The sequence below is a fragment of the Camelus ferus genome, chromosome 26, assembly GCF_009834535.1.
Source record: "Camelus ferus isolate YT-003-E chromosome 26, BCGSAC_Cfer_1.0, whole genome shotgun sequence".
In the NCBI taxonomy this organism is placed as follows: domain Eukaryota; kingdom Metazoa; phylum Chordata; class Mammalia; order Artiodactyla; family Camelidae; genus Camelus; species Camelus ferus.
In genome coordinates this window covers 3926447-3943466 of record NC_045721.1, presented here as the reverse complement: position 1 = coordinate 3943466, position 17020 = coordinate 3926447, and the positions used below count along the sequence as shown (strand labels likewise).

General features: G+C 34.4%; 1 protein-coding gene across 1 annotated transcript in view; it reads left to right on the top strand.

The window, feature by feature from the left end:
• Nucleotides 1–17020, top strand: part of ADAM32 (ADAM metallopeptidase domain 32) — an 81012-nt gene that overhangs the window by 30534 nt on the left and 33458 nt on the right. The window contains exons 12-15 of the mRNA XM_032468655.1: nt 2087–2223; nt 9623–9800; nt 12703–12795; nt 14135–14333. Coding sequence (XP_032324546.1) covers nt 2087–2223; nt 9623–9800; nt 12703–12795; nt 14135–14333 — 607 coding nt within the window. The remainder of the gene's footprint in view (nt 1–2086; nt 2224–9622; nt 9801–12702; nt 12796–14134; nt 14334–17020) is intronic.

Here is a 17020-nt window from a genome sequence, read left to right as displayed (position 1 = left end):
TAGATATTTTTTCAATTCAATTTTAAATGGGATTTTTTTCTTTCTGATATTTCATTGTTAGTATAGAGAAATACAACAGATTTATGTATATTAATTTGTTTTGTTTGTTTGTTTGATGAGGGGGAGGTAATTAGGTTTATTTATTTATTTCTATTTGGAAGAGGTGCTAGGGATTGAACCCAGGACCTCGTGCATGCTAAGCATGCACTCTGCCTCTTGAGCTATACCCTACCCGCTGTATATTAATCTTATATCCTGCTACCTTGCTGAATTCATTTATCAACTCTAGAAGTTTTTGTGTTGAGTCTCTAGGGTTTTCTATATAGAGTATCATATCATCAGCATATAATGACAGTTTTACCTCTTCCCTTCCGATTTGGATGCCTTTTATTTCTTGTCTGATTGCTGTGTCTGACTTCCAATAGTATGTTGAATGGAAGTAGTGAGGGTGGGCATCCTTGTCTCATTCCAGAATTTAGCTGAAAAGCTTTCAGCTTTTCACTTTTGAGTATTATATTGGCTGTGGGTGTGTCATAAATGGCTTTTATTATGTTGAGATATGTTTCCTTTATACCCACTTTGGTGAGACTTTTTATCATGAATGGATGTTGAATTTTATCAAATGCTTTTTCTGCATCTATTGAGATGATCATGTACTTAATTCCTTGGCCAGATGGGACCACCAGGTCTTTCTCTGAAGATGGGCAAAACCATGGGCTGTGCTCTCTGTTCAAGTGCACTGTAAGCAAGGTTGTTGGATGGGCTTCACAGCTTCCTGTGTGCTCTGGTTAGGTTCCCTGGTTGGGCTTTCTGAAGGCTATATTTAGCAGTGGACCGGGCTATGAATTAGTTTCCTTGCCCAGGTGGTTTGGGGGAACCAGCTCAGCTCATGGTTTGTGGCCTTGACTCAAGGCAACTCGCACTCCCGTTTCCTAGTCAAACTGTGCCATGGGCTTTGCTCTGTGAACAGTCAACTCTGCCTGCCATATTCTCTGCTCAAATGTTGCTGCCCTGTGCAGACCTGCACCCCATTGACTTCCCTGGTCAGGCTGCTTCACTGTCCTGCTCTGCAGATGAGCAAAGCTGCTAGTTGGGACTACTACTAAGGTGCTACAGGTGGGAACTTGACTTGCCAAGATCCAAACCCTGGTTACTGCAAACCCCTCCTGCCTCCTCTGTCATGATCAGATTCCCAGTGATCAAATCCCGCTCATCCTTTGTCATCCTCATGAGGCAAGACCAGAGTGGGGACTCCCAGAAGTAACCCACAATGCTGGGGGAGTGGATGTCTACCCCGGGCGTCTTTTCCCACTCAAGGGACCATAGGCTCTGGGAAGACCTCTTGTGTGGTGCTTCACCAGCCTTGAGGAGGAGCAATGCAGTCAGTGTACAGCTTCTCTTCCTAACCTTCTAATGAGGTCTGTCTTGGTCTCTGTGGTGCAGGGGTGCTTCAGCCTCACCTCTGTGTTCCAGGATTTTCTCAGTGGTGTCTTATCCATGAATAGTTGCTAGTTGTTCTTCTTGTGAGGGGGAGTGAAGTTTGGAAAAACCTATATTGCCATCTTGGTGACATCACTCTTGTTGCAATTTAATTCTTATTATGGACCTGAGACAGTGAGGGGTAGTGAGACAATTACCCCAGGTGTTGTCACTAAAAGTGTCACTTTTTAAAATGTAGGGGCTCTTTCATTGTTTAGAGGGAGGCTTACTTTACTGGCAAGGCAAGTCCATGTCACTTCAGTTGTTCCCATCCCAAGTTTCAGATTCTGATTCCTTCCCCACCAAATCTGGTAGGTTTGAGAATTAAATTGGTGCTATCACCCCGCACTACTTGTTAGTAGTTAGTAGTTGAATGTTAGGCATTCACTTGCTAGATCATGGCAAAGCTAGACATAGGCTCAAAATGCTTATATCTCAATAAAATTTTGTAAGTAGAACTTCAGCATCTTATTTGTCCAAGGAACTGTATTTCCATATTCTTAGGTATTCAATCAAACAATAAAATGTTCATATTTAGAAAAAATATTATTCTTACCACTCTTCACTGAGTTGTCTTTTATTTGAATTTTCTTTGTTGTTAATGTAGTATCCCAAGGAGATAACTTTGGAGGCGTTTTCAACTATTGTCACCCAGATGCTGGGACTCAGTCTGGGGATCTCATATGATGACCCAAAGAAATGTCAATGCTCAGCGGCCACCTGCATAATGAATCCAAAAGCTATGTAAGTTTTTAAAACATTAGATATGTTTATTGGTTATGTTCATTTTGTTTTAAATAGTTGAAGGGAAAAATTTTAGTATTTGCTTATAGCACAAATCATCTATAAATGGACCATGTATTAAAAAATATAAATATGAAATTTTAAGGGTCAAAGGAGTATGGATTGAGGTTACCATTAAGAACAAAGATTAAAGAAAAGAAGATAAATCCAACCTGCAAGATACATTACCAAAATGATTCTCCTTAGGCTATGTATTGTCTGAAATCATTTAGTAAAGATATTTAAAAATATGTCAGTAGGCCAAAACAAGTGGCTTTTGTTTTTAGACAGAATTTTTGGTTCTGCTTTTAGTAAATTAAGTGGGAAAACTACAATCTAAAGAATATACTATTTGTGTGACTTTGGATAAATTACTAGAACTTGCTTGCTTAGATTTATTTTTCTTATCTTTAAAATGGGAATGATCATGCCTATTCTCTTATGCTAAGTGTGACCTAATCCTAATTAAACAATCAGAAATCAAAAATGAAAACAAGCTGTTAATTTTTTAAAGCATCCTCTTTTTATAGTTACTCCTAAGCACACCTAAGGTTAACTCTAAAAATAGCTCAAACTCAAACATATGTATTTATATATACACATATATTACAAATTAGTTCTACATGGATTATATATAAAAACAATATTTTATACATATAAAATATTACATAATTTTGTTAAATTAAATATGTAATAAATTAAAATATTATAAAATTATTTATTAAATCAAATATAAAATTTATATAGATATATAAAAATATGAGAATTACCATTCTGGGCCTGTTGTCCATTTGGCCAACTATTCTCAAGTATGCTATGACAAGGTGTTTTGTGTAAGTCACCTAGAGTCTAGTATTAATGACAATTAAAAATAAGATGTTTACAGTGTACTTGCTATGTGCTAGAGACCATTCCACACATTTTACATATGTTGAATCCTTTGATTCTCACAACATCTTTTTAGGGCAGGTCCTATTATTCTCATCTTTACAGATGAGAAGCTGAATTATAAGAAGGATACTCTGGGGTCAGATAGCTAGTTTGTGGCAGACCTGAGTTTTCAACCTAGGCCTTCTGGCTTTAGAAACTGTGTTAATAAACCTTTAGTTTTTATGGTGCTTTTATGATATTTAAAGTGATTTCATACATATTCTCCAATTTCTTACAAAACCTTGGTGATGTGTGTAGAGCAAGTATTATCTTAATTTCTACAAAATCTCACAATTATGTATGATAAATGGATATATAAAGTCTGTAAATGCAGATAGATACATCTTTTGCATTTCCACAGTACATCTCATACATTGTTTTATGTAATTTTCAAAGAAAATATTATTATTTCTATTTGTCTTTTTCCATGGATTTTTTTTAAAAGACCTGGAGTACAGAGAACCTAAATGACTCTCCACTGGATACACAGTTAGTAAGTGGCCAACTTCAGCCGATGTCAGTCATGTCATCAGTGGTTTATTGGGCACCTGCAATAAGCCAGGGGGTTGAATTAGAGACTTTGCTTGTTTATTAACCTGTAATCCTCACAATAACCCTATGAAGTGGATGGGTAATATCCCTATTTTGTTGATGAGAAAACAGACTTAGAGAGTTTAATCACTTTGCCTAAAACCTCCTAAGTCTCAAGATTGGTACTAGTCAACAAGTTTATCTAACTCAAAGCTTCGTTATTTTCTCTGCTCCATACTGACTTCATATAGAAGACAATTAATATAGTGGAATTAATTTAAAACAAGTAGCAAGAGAACGTTAAAATGTATTTGTACAAACTTCATTCTTTATTTCTGTGATCCTTGTAACATTTTTTTGATGACTTAATTTATACCTACTTCTTAAAAGTGGGTAAGTCATGTCTGAAACTCCAATTTTCAACATAGTCTATACAAACAAGTGAGTTCATAAATGGAGGGAGGAAAGAGGCATAGAAAATGGTGATAAATATGAATGTAGGAGCTTAGGGAAAACTTATGGTGACGGTTTACTCACCTATCCAGTTGCATCATTTTACAGAAAGGCAAAAACATTTGGAAGAAGCATGGAGTTATCATTTGTTAAGAGAAATTAAATTATTTTATTCATATTGCTTTCTCTTAATTCCCTGTCAAGACCAATTTTATTAAGCTATAAGAATTTGGAGAAGAGGGGCTACCATTTTGGAGTAAGGGATACATTGATGGTAATGTGAGCTTTGGAGTCTTTCACTTCTTTAATTTTTTTCCTAACCCTATTTTTCTCATCTGAAAAATGAAGATCATGGTAGCTGCATCACACAGTTATTGTGAGGATGCAGTTAATCAAGAAATATGTAAGTTATTTATCATGTGCTACACTCTGTCCTTTCTGAAGAGTAGGGAAGACCTAGAAGGTATTAAGATAGTGGTGGTAGGGATCCACAAGAGCAGTGAGAGTATGGAATTTGGGCGGGGTAGGGGGGGGAGTGTAGGCAAGAGACGAACCCTGAAAGGAAAGTGAAATAGTGTAAAAGAGAAACTTCTTTTCTCAAAAGGGTGTCAAGTGCTCACTCTAACTTCAGAAAAATGGTAGAATTGTGGGTGGTTTTGTTTTGTTTGGTTTGGTTTTGCTTAATTTGTTTCTGTCAAATAAGTTCTCTGTTCTTTGAATACAGAACTTAGACTAGTTATATAGTAAGCTTTTATAAAATAATTTGGGAACAAAATAACAGCATTAGAATTTAGAGTACAGAATCTCAACTAAATGAATGATAAGGAAAACTCTAGATAAGTGATTCAAATAAACTTTGGGAACATATGTTCTTAGTTAAGAACTGCCATGTGGGTAGCAAAAAGGTAAATAATTAGGAATTATATACAGTTAACTATAAATAGTTTCTAGATACAAAATATTATACAGTTTTTTAATTAAAAATTTTCTTCACCTTTCAGTTTTAGTGGTAAGGTCATCAAAATTTATGGTTTATACCAAAATATCTATTAATATTTAATAGTAAATATTTTATTGAAGGATTTATGTTCAGAGATGAATTTTTGAGTAAAAATTACCTGAATTTGAAATCTTAAATTACTGAATCCTGCTAATTTACAAACTATCTGAATTTGATAGGTTTCTAGCTTCTCTGACATTTAATTCAACTTTTTTTTTTTAATTCAACTTTTGTAAAATGCTGATGACAATAGCAACCTCTCTGGTTTGTAGTGAGGATTAAATAGTCAAGTGAATAAAATATCTGGCTAATAATAGGTGCTCAATACATGTCAGTTTCCTCCTTGCCTTACAGATTTATACCATATATGGAGAGTAACTCATCCTATGGAAATTTTCTCTGCAGTTATTTTTATTAGTGGTATATGGACATAATTATATAAAATTTTAATTAATATACAATTTCTGTGAAATCTTTGAGAAAGGTGAGGATTAAGCACAGCACAGTCTGTTTAATAAAATTTTGTTATTAAGAAGAATCAATAGACAGTTCTACATTTGCTTAGAACTTTGTGGGTAGTAAATTACATTAACAATAAAGATGACAAAATTCCTGCCTCAAGCAACTTATAATTTAATGAATTATCATATTATATATGTAGTACAAACCTGTGAATAAACATTGAAAAGCCATTAAAAGAGAAGAGATTCAAGCTTTCAGAGTTTGATTCTTAATTTGGTCAATGGAAAGATGGAGGAAATAGAAGTTTAAAGAGTTGTTGATGTACGTCTGGGAATTTACTTAAGTGGCTGCTGGTGTTCTCCACGCCATCATTTCAGTTGTATTTCACCTGGGCAGAGGCATCATACACATATATAGCCAGACTTATCTTTATGCAAGGATTTGCATGTAACAACACTGAGAAGTTCAAAACTTTCTCTTAGGTGGATTTAGTTTGTAATGCATATAAAAATAAAATTAATCTATTCTTTTTTCTTCCAGTTTTACTGAGGTGTAATTGGCACACAGTGCTGTATAAGTTTAGAGTGTACAGCCTAATTATTTGATTTACATAATAATGAAATGGTTATCACAGTAAGTTTAGTGAACATCCATTATCTCAAATAGATAAAAAATTAAATAGAAAAAAATTTTTCCATGTGATGAGAACTCTTAGCATATACTGTCTTAATAAATTTCATGTATAATATAGAGCAATGTTAATTATATTTATAATGTTATATATTACATTCCTATTCCTTATAACAGGAGTTTGTGCCTGCTGACTATTTTCATCCAGTACCCACTTCCCCCTACTCCCGTCTCTGGTTACCCACATCTGATCTCTTTTTCTATGAGTTTTTTGTTCATTACTTCCTGTTACACAACATAGTGATTTGATATTTCTATACATTTCAAAATGATCACCACATGTCATGTTATGTTATGTCATGTCATCATACAAAGATGTTACATAGTTACTATGTTCCCCACACGCTACGTTTCATTTCTGTTTTGCAACTAGAAGTTAGCACCTTTTAATCTCCCTCACCTATTTCTTACTGCTCCTCCTCCCCTCTGGAAACCACTTGTATATTCTCTGTATGTATAACTGTTTCTATTTTGCTATGTTAGTTTATTTGTTTTGTTTTTTAGAGTACACATGTAAGTGAAATCATATAGTATTTAGCTTTCTCTGACTAATTTCACTTAGCATAATACCCTCTAGTTCCATGAATGTTATAGCAAATGGCAATATTTCATTGTTTATGGCTGAGTAGTAGTCCATTGCATTTATACACACCACATCTTCTATGTCCATTCACCTATTGATGGGAACTTAGGTTAACTATTGTAAATAGTGTTCAAAGGAACATATGGGCACATGTGTCTTTTCTAATTTGTGTTTTTGTTTCTCCAGATAAATACACAGGAGAGGAATTGAGGGATTGTATGGTAGTTCTATTTTGAAATTTTGAGTAATAGCCATACTGTTTTCCATAGTGATTGTACCAATTTACATTCCCACTAACAGTGCACGAGGGTTTCCTTTTCTTCACATCCTTGCCAAAACTTATTTGTTGTCTTTTTTATAATAGCCATTCAGTAGGTCACCTTTTCATTTTGTTGATGGTTTCCTTTACTGTACAAATGCTTTTTAGTATGATGTAGTCCAATTTCTTAATTTTTGCTTTTGTCTCCCTTGCTTGAGGAGACAGATACAAAAAAATATTACTAAGACTGATGTCAAACAGCTTACTTACCTATTTACTTCTAGAAATTTCATGGTGTAAGGTCTTATATTTAAGTCTTTAATCCATTTTGAATTTTTTTTCTACATGGTGTGAGAGAGAAGACTAGTTTGATTCTTTTGCATGTAGCTGTCCAGTTTTCACAGCATGATTTATTGAAAAGGCTGCCTTTTCTCTATTGTATATCCTTGCCTCCTGTGTTGTAGATTAATTGACCTTTAAGTGCATAGGTTTATTTCTGGGCTTTCTATTCTGTTCCACTGATCTATATGTCTGTTTTTGTGACAGTACTGTACTGTTTTGATGACTGGAACTTTGTACTATAGTTTGAAATCAGAGAGTATGATACCTTCAGCTCTGTTCTTTCTCAGGATTTCTTTGGCTATTTGGAGTCTACTGTGCTTCTATACAAATTTTAGAATTATTCTAGTTCTGTGAAAAATGCTATTGATATTTTGATAGGAGTTACACTGCATCTGTAGATTTCCTTGGGTAGTATGATTATTTTAACAATATGATTTCTCTTCCAGTCCATGAATACAGTATTTCCATTTGTCTGTGCCATCTTCAATTTCTTTCATCAGTGTCTTACAGTTTTCCGAGTACAGGTCTTTTACCTCCTTAGTTAGATTTCTTCCTAGGTACTTCATTCTTTTTGATGGAATTGTAAATGGGATTGTTTTCTTAATTTCTCTTTCAGATAGTTTGTTGCTAATGTATAGAAATACATCACATTTCTGTATATTAATTTTGTATCCTGCAACTTTACCGAATTCATTGATAAGTTCTAATAGTTTTTTTGGCAGTGTCTTTAGGATTTGCTATATATAGTATCATGCCGTTTGCAAAAGGTGACAGTTTTATTTATTTCTTTCCAATTTGGATTCCTTTTATTTCTTTTTCTAGTCTGATTACTGTGACTAGGATTCTAATGCTATATTGAACAAAATTGGTGAGGGGGAATCCTTCTCTTATTCCTGATCTTAGAGGAAATGCTTTCAGCTTTTCACTTGTGTGTGATATTAGCTGTGGGTTTGTCATATGTTTAGATGTGAAGTGAGTCTCTTGTAGGAGGCTTATGTATGGGTATTATTTTTGTATCCATTCAGCCACTCTGTGTCTTTTGATTGGAGCATTTAGTCCATTTACATTTAAGTTAGTTATTGATAAGTATGTACTTACTGCCGTGCTGTTAATTGGTTTGATGTTGTTTTTGTAGTTCTTTTTTATTCATTTCCTCTTCTTTTTTTCTCTTTTCCTACAATTTGATGCCTATCTTTGGTGTTATGTTTGGATGCCTTTCTCTTTTCTGTGTGTGTATCTATTACAGATTTTTGGTTTGTGGTTACCATGAGGTTTACATATAGCAATCTCCATATGTACGTGATTATTTTAAGTTGTTGATCTCTTATGTTCAAACACATTTTAACAACCCTGTATTTTTACATCCCACCCTCAATGTTTACTATTTTTGACATATTTTACAGGTATGTACCACATTTTATTTTTCTGTTTCTGTTTCTTTTTCTGCCAATGGATGTTTTGATTGCCTCCATATCTTGCTATTGTGAATATTGCTGCAGTAAGCATGGGAGTGCAGATATCACTTCCATATCCTGATTTCAGTTGTTTTGGATATATCCCCAGACGTAGGGTTGCTGGATCGTATGGTAGTTCTATTTTTAATTATTTGAGGACCCTCTGTGCTGTTTTCCACAGAGGCTGGACCAATTTACACAAACAATGTACCAGGGTTCCAATTTCTCCATATCCTCACCATCACTTGTTACTTTTTTTTTCCCTAAGAATCATAGCTATCTTAACAGGTGTGAGGTGATATCTCATTTTTTTTTTTTTGATTTGCATTTCCCTGATTATTAGTGATGTTGTTCACCTTTCATATACCTGTTGGTCATTTATATGTCTTCCTTGGAGAAATATCTATTCAAATCCTTTGCAGATTTTCTAATTGGCTTATCTAGTTTTGCCCATTGAACTTAATTTTGTTTTAAGAGGATATGTATTCTAGTGAATGAAATCACATGACTTCTTCAAGAATGACTTTGGCCTCTAACCACTTGTTATGAACATTTATCATTATTTCTTGGATTAACATTTTCAAATTAATTTATATGATATAGAATTGTGTTTTCAGAAGTATGCTGTCAATGATATTATATGGATTCGTCTTTAGGCAATCCAGTGGTGTGAAGACTTTTAGCAGTTGCAGTTTGAGTGACTTTAAAAATTTCATTTCAAATATGGGTGCCCGGTGTCTTCAGAATAAGCCACAAATGCAAAAGACTCTGGTATCAATCTGTGGCAACGGCAGAGTGGAGGGAAATGAAGTCTGTGACTGTGGTACTGAGGAAGTAAGTCTGATAACTAGGAAAATTGATAGATAAATTTATCATTTTAGTTCATCACTTTGTCATAAATGCTATATATCTCAAATATGACTGAGTACCATGCAGAATATTGGCAGTAATGAAATCAAGGTTGAGATACATACAAGAATATTCTGTCTAGGTTTAATAGGTTGAAGAGTTTCGCACAAATAGATGAATATTCCAAAAAATTTTTGCTGATAGGAAAAAAGGGGAGTCGAGAATGACCTGGTTCTAGACTAAATTATAAAAACTTTCCAAACCTGTGCTTAACCTTGTCTTACTGAAGACTAGTGTGTGATAGACCATCAGATTTCCTTTGAATCAGCAGTATGGGGAGGAAAGACTGTTAATGTTAAAGTCTGAACATTGGGTGATTTTGATTATTCACTTGATAGAGAAGCCCTGAAAATATAAGAATGCCGAAGGTCCAGGATATAATGCTTCCAGATAGTTCAGGATTTGCAGCAGTACTGCAGATATCATAAATGTCTGTGATTACAAGATAGACAGAAATGATATGAGGGTTGAATACATACATGGGTGGGAACGAACTTGGACTCATATCACATTGTTTTAGTAGCATGCCTTTGTGTTATGTTTTACCATTCTGGTAGAACAAGTCCTTCCTCTTTATTCATCTTCATCTATTTTAAAATCAGTTTTATTGGGGCATAATCTACATACAGTAAAATTCAACTGTTTTATGTATACAGGTAGATGACTTTTCACAAATGTACATAAGCATTGGTACAATTCAGATACAGATTTTTTCTTATTTTAAAATTTATCTACAACACTATGTTAATTCCTATTAGACAACATAGTGATTCAGTATTTGCATGCATTTCAGAATGATCACCATGATAAGTTCTAGTTATGATATGTCACCATGCAAAGATATCACATGGTTATTGGCTATATTCCCCACCTTGTACATTTTATACTCATGACTCATTTATTTTGCAACTAGAATTTTGTACTTCTTATTCTCCCTCACCTATATCCTTCCTCCCCCAAGCCTCTTGCTTCTGGCAACCACCTGTTTGTTCTGTGTGTCTATAACTCTGTTTCTGTTTTGCTATGTTTGTTTATTTGTTATGTTTTTAGATTCCACATAGAAGTGAAATCATACGCTATTTCTTTTTCCGACTTATGTCACTTAGCATAATGCCCTCTAGGTCCATCCATGTTTTTACAAATGGTAAGATTTAATTCTTTGTTATGACTGAGTATTATTTCATTGTATATATGTACCATATCTTCTTTATGCATTTGTCTATTGATAGGCATTTATGTTGCTTCTGTATCTTAGTTACTGTAAATAATTTCTTTACATAAATAATCATCTAATCTATGGACAAAAACAGGTTTTATTTCTTCTTTTCTATTTGTGTATTTTTCACTTCAGTTTTTAGTCTTATTGCATTAGCTAGGACTTCCAGTAAGATGTCGGAAGGAGTGGTGAGAGGAGGCATCCTTGCCTTGTTCCTTTTTTAGGAAGAAAATTTATGGTTTCTCACCATAACTATGATGTTAGCTATAGGTTTTTTCTAGATTAAAAAAACATCAAATTGAGGAACTTCCCTCTATTCCTAGTTTGCTAACATTTTGTGTAATAAATGAGTGTTGGGTTTTGTCAAATGCTGTTTCTACAGCAATTGTTACGGTCATTGATTTTTCTTCTTTAGCCTGTCAGTATGATGGAGTACATTAATGGATGTTTGCATAATAAACCAGCCTTGCATACTTGTGATAAATCCCACTTGGTTGTAGTGTGTAATTATTTTAATACACAGCTGGATTCAATTTCCTAATTTTTTTGTTGAGGATTTTTATGTCTATGTTTATGAGAGATATTGATCTGTACTTTTCCTTTCTTGTAATATGTATATCTGGGTTTGATATTAAGCTAATACTTACCTCACTGAGTTAGGAAGCCTCACACAGCAATCCTGGGAGAGTAATGTGTCTGTGATTCCATGGGGTGAAGACAGTAGGAGCTCCATATTTAGTGCTTCTCCTGGATTCTCTCTATTTGCTTCTCCTGGCTGATTTTAATTTGTATCCTTTCCATATAGTAAACCGTAACTGTCAGTATAACAGCTTTCAGTGAGTTCTGTAAGTCCTTCCAGTAAATTATCAAACCTGAGGGTGGTTTTAGGAATCCAGTGAACTTGTGATTGGTGTAAGAAATGAAGGCAGTCTTGGGAACTTTCCTACTTTGCAGTGGGCCTAAACTCTACCCACCCTTTTTCCTCCAGCTTTATTGAAGTATGTTGTACAAATACAAATTGTATATATTTAAAGTGTACAGGTATACAACGTGATGTTTTGATGTATGTATACATTGTGAAATGATTCCCATGGTCAAACTAATTAACATATCCGTCATCTCACACAGTTATCATTTTTTGGTATGGTGAAAATATTTCATCTATCTTCTTAACAAATTTCAACCATATAGTACAGAGATGTTGAGTATAGTCAACTAGCTGTACGTTAGATCCTGAAAACTAGCTCACCTCATAAGTGAAGGTTTGTACCCTTGATCAGTATCTCCCCTTTCCTCTCACCCTTCAGGCATGGTAACTACCATTCTACTCTCTGTTACTGTTATCAAGTTTCTGGAAAAAGTTGTTTTATATATTTTTCCCAGTTTTCTAGTTGATTATAAGAGTTAGCAAGGTACCAGCTACCCTGTTTGGATCCAAAGTATAAGTCCCACCTTGGTATTTTAATTGTTTAGAGATGCAAAAATATGTAAATGTCTACAGCATTCATATTGTTCCCCTCAGATAAAAAAATTAGCCCTTAATACAGCTCCTGCCGAAATCTGTACTATTGCCGTGATGTATTTATACTTGTGCATTCCGCTCACTTATAGCAATGTGGAACTGATAGCTGTTGTAATCCTCGAACTTGTATGTTGCAACCAGGTGCAAATTGTGATACAGGATCATGCTGCAACAACTGTCAAGTAAGATTTAAGTTTGTTATTATCTTCCCAGTATGTAATGAATTATGTCTTGGATACTGTAGGATACTTAGACACTTAGCACAAAGTCAGAATAAATGACCTTTCATATAAAGAAAAAGATACTAAATTCAGGATCATGTGTCTGATTTTGTGAATTATAGTTGGATGTTGAGGCCTTTTTCTAATGGCATTATTCTCACCAATGATGCTGCTGGTTTTAAGCCTTGATTGAGACCTGTTTCAGAATTCTTTGCTACAGAAGATCTCTATTAAAAGGGACTTTTTACATTTATTTTATCCAATATTTACATATTTTTTTTGAATAAAAATGTTGTTTTAGGTTGTGGTGGGTATCTCCAGGTATGTAACTGAAAGATATGGCAGCTTCCCATAAATGCATAAATAATGAAACTTACTGGAATTAACACTTTTCAAATACTACATGTTAATACAAAATTTAAACTATGAACTTGTTATACAAAGATTATTTGACTTAAAGGTCACATTTTAGCTTATTTGGTGAAGATACTAATTCCTGTCTTTTATTTTCCTTTTAAGCTCTTTTACCATATCTGTAACAGATTTGTCACGTGAGAACCCCTCTGTTGAACAACCTGCCACTGGTTCTGTGTCCTTCACTGTCCTTGACTGATGCAGTTTTATTTTAGATTTTTTTCCAGAATTTTATTATGTAGCTAATTCTTAACCTCTGTGATCTTTTTAGTATCAACTGGAAATCATCAATTAGGAAGTATGATATAGAGATTCTTTATATAAATTTAGAGGAAACTATACATGGAAGTGTTAATTAACCATAGGATAATTCAGGAGAAAGATTGCAGTTGGATTCCTTCCTTTCCAAAGAATTCTGTAGCTGAACTGCCTCTTTGATCACCCTCGATTTCCCACTGTTCATTCTCAGTTATTTAAGTTTCACATTTTCATGGAATTATAAATATTCCATACTTACAGATTGTGGTTTGAATAAGTCTATTTTATTTGGAAATTATCTAAATGACACAGTTTTTGCCCAAAAGGAATAATTGTCCCAAGCTAAAAGCTGGTTTTCCTTCCTTCCACCAAACACAAACAAAACTTGGGCTCTCATCACATGTTTGTGTTATACTCTTCCTTTACCCATGTCATCTCCGTTCTGGTTGATAACATTCAATTTTTTTTTAATATGATTATCATAATGTTTTACACAAAGAAGGTACTAAGAGACGTTAATAGGTACATCATCAAAGTATAAGTGGAGTTAGAGCAATTTTGAAATAAATATTGATAAATACAACAATCATATATAATGCTTTTAGTTTTATATTTTAATTTCTTCTAGTTTAAGGCAGCAGGTGCTGAATGCAGGCCCGTTGGGCATCCTGAATGTGATATTTCTGAGGCTTGTAATGGAAGCTCAGCAATCTGTCCAACTGATATAACCATACACAATGGACACAAGTGTAAAGATGGAAAAGCTTTTTGTTTTGATGGAGGCTGCCATGATCTTGATGCACGTTGTGAGAGCATATTTGGAAAAGGTAATATTGTTTTTGTAACATCTATATAGATGGTCCTTAATGTTTTTATTAACATTACCAAAACAGTGGGCAATTATATGTATTTGAATTCTTTATTCTGTTCAACATCTCTATTTTTATTTTTTGAACTTTATTAAGATATAACTGACAAAAATGTTTAAGGTGTATGACTTAATATTTTGATATGCATATACATTGTGAAATAATTGCCACAATCAGTTATTTAACGTATTTATTGCATATATATATATATATATATATATATATATACACACACCCAGGAATAGGCTTGCTGGATCACAAAGTAGTGCATTTAAATTTTTGAGAAGACTTTCTACTGTTTTCCATAAGGGCTGTACCAATTTCCATTTCCACTAATACAGTATATAAAGGTTCCCTTTTTTCCACATCCTTGCTAATACTTATGATCTTTTGTCTTTTTGATAACAGCTATTCTAAAAGGTGTGGGCTGTGGTTTGATTTGCATTTCCCTAATGTTAGTGATGTTGACCCCTTCTCATATATCTGATGGCCATTTTTATATCTTGTATTTTGGGAAATGTCTATTTGGGTCTTTGCTATTTTAAAATCTCATTATTTGTCTTTGTTATTGAGTTGTATGAGTTACTTATACATTTTGAAGATTAATTCCTTATCAGGTATTTGTTAATATTTTCTCCCGTTCTGTAAGTTTCATTTTAACTTTGTTGACTGTTTCCTTTGCTGTGCAGAACCTTTTTAGTTTGATGAAATCCTACTTTTTAGTTTTTGCCTTTGTTGCTAGTGCTTTTGGTGTCATATCACTGTTAGTGTATAGAAATGCAATTGATTTTTGTATGTTTCTATATTGATTTTCTGTCTGGATGTTCTATCCATTAAGTGGGATAAAGAAGTCTAGTGTTGTATTGCTTTCAATTACTCCCTACGGATCCGCCGATCTTATGCTTTATATGTATTAGTTGCATATATATTTATAATTGTTTTATCTTTCTATTGAATAGACCCTTTAATCATGAATTGACTCTTTAGTTCATTTAATAATGAATTTCTTTGTCTCTAGAGATAGTTTTGACTTAAAGTCTATTTGTCTAAGTGTATAACCTTGCTTTCCTTTGGTTCTCATTTGGATGGAATCTCTTTTCCATCTTTTCACTTTCAGGCAATTTGTAGATCTCCATTTCTTTGGGTAGTTACTGGGGAATCTGTTTTGTTCCTTTGATGGTGTCTGAGCTTTTGAAGGATCAGTCACTTCTAGAATTTACAGACTGGCTTCGGTGGGGGAAAGACCCCCACTTTTGGGGGGTGCAAGAGTACCAGCTGGGCGGGGTGCAGTGGACCTGTGGGGACACAGCAGTGTCTCTGGCTCCAGGAGGGCACAGTGGTATGGACTCTGGGCCTTTCCATCAGCTGTGATCAGCATGGGTAAAGACCACTGTCTTCCTTGGCAGCTAAGACTGCAGGTGTCTGAGGTGGTTGTGTGGGATTCTGCATCCTCTCTGTGGTGAAGGCTGCTGGGGTCCTTCTGCTCTACTTTTCCTACGTGGAGGAAAGGTGTTCCTTCTTGGTGCTGAGGTCTGGGGCATGGGTACATTCATGACAGCAGGGCTGGTGTCTGGGGCATGGGCTTGTGCACAACGTCAGCTTTATATGGAATGTTACTAGATGTCTTAAAGCCACTGATCATGGTAGTTTTAAGTGAGATAAAGAATAAAAAGCACTTGGAATATTAACCTAGGACACAGTAAGTGCTCAGTTACTATATTTATATAGCACCTTTATTCTGAGATGACTGAATTTAGTTAGTAAGTGCTACTAATTTTTTATTCACAGGTGTATATTGCAATATAATACAGATAGTTAAATTATAATAGCCTGAAAGTACTAAAATAATTACCTCTTCCTTATACACTATATCTTGACTCTGAGGCCAGCTTCTCCTAAAAACAAACCAACTCAAAACTATACCTTAAAAAGACCTCTTTAGCACCTGTATTGTTAGCAAAATTCCTCTTCTTCTGTTTCAGTCATAAATTCCTCACCAGATTAGTGGGCCCACCTGGATACTGTGTTAGTCCAGAGGATGACACACGATCCAAGACAAGTCAGAATCTCCTTCAGATATTATTTTCACACTGTAGCCACATTGAAAAGACATTTTTGTGTGTGCTTTGGGGATGGGCCCATTCTCTGTCTGTAAGAACTATTCTGCAGTAGGGGCAGTGAAGCCAAAATGAAGAGAAAAGCAAAGATGAAAGATAGAAACAGAGGATCTTGCTTATTTTTAATTGTCAAGTCAGCTTCACCTTTGAACTTTGTGCTCTTTGCTGATGACCCAGTTAATTCACTTTCATTGCGTAAGCTCACTTAGGTTGGGTTTCTATCATTTACAACCAAATTGATTTGATTAGTACAGAAATGCCTGAAATTAGGTTCTTTTAATTGGCAGATCATAACATGTTTTGAGGTTGAATGGGAGAATAATGAGAAATATTTCTAGCTTAAGAAATAGCAGCCTTGGTTATGCACTACGAAAGCAATTGGCTTAACTATCACCTGTTGTTAGTAGTCAAACCAATTGCCCATAGCTGCTTGAGTTTTAAAAAGGATTTTGTGTATAAAATGAGTTACTTTTTGAAACCTTTAGAATATTGCTGAAGGTTTTGTTCAAATGTTACCTAACAGTTTAT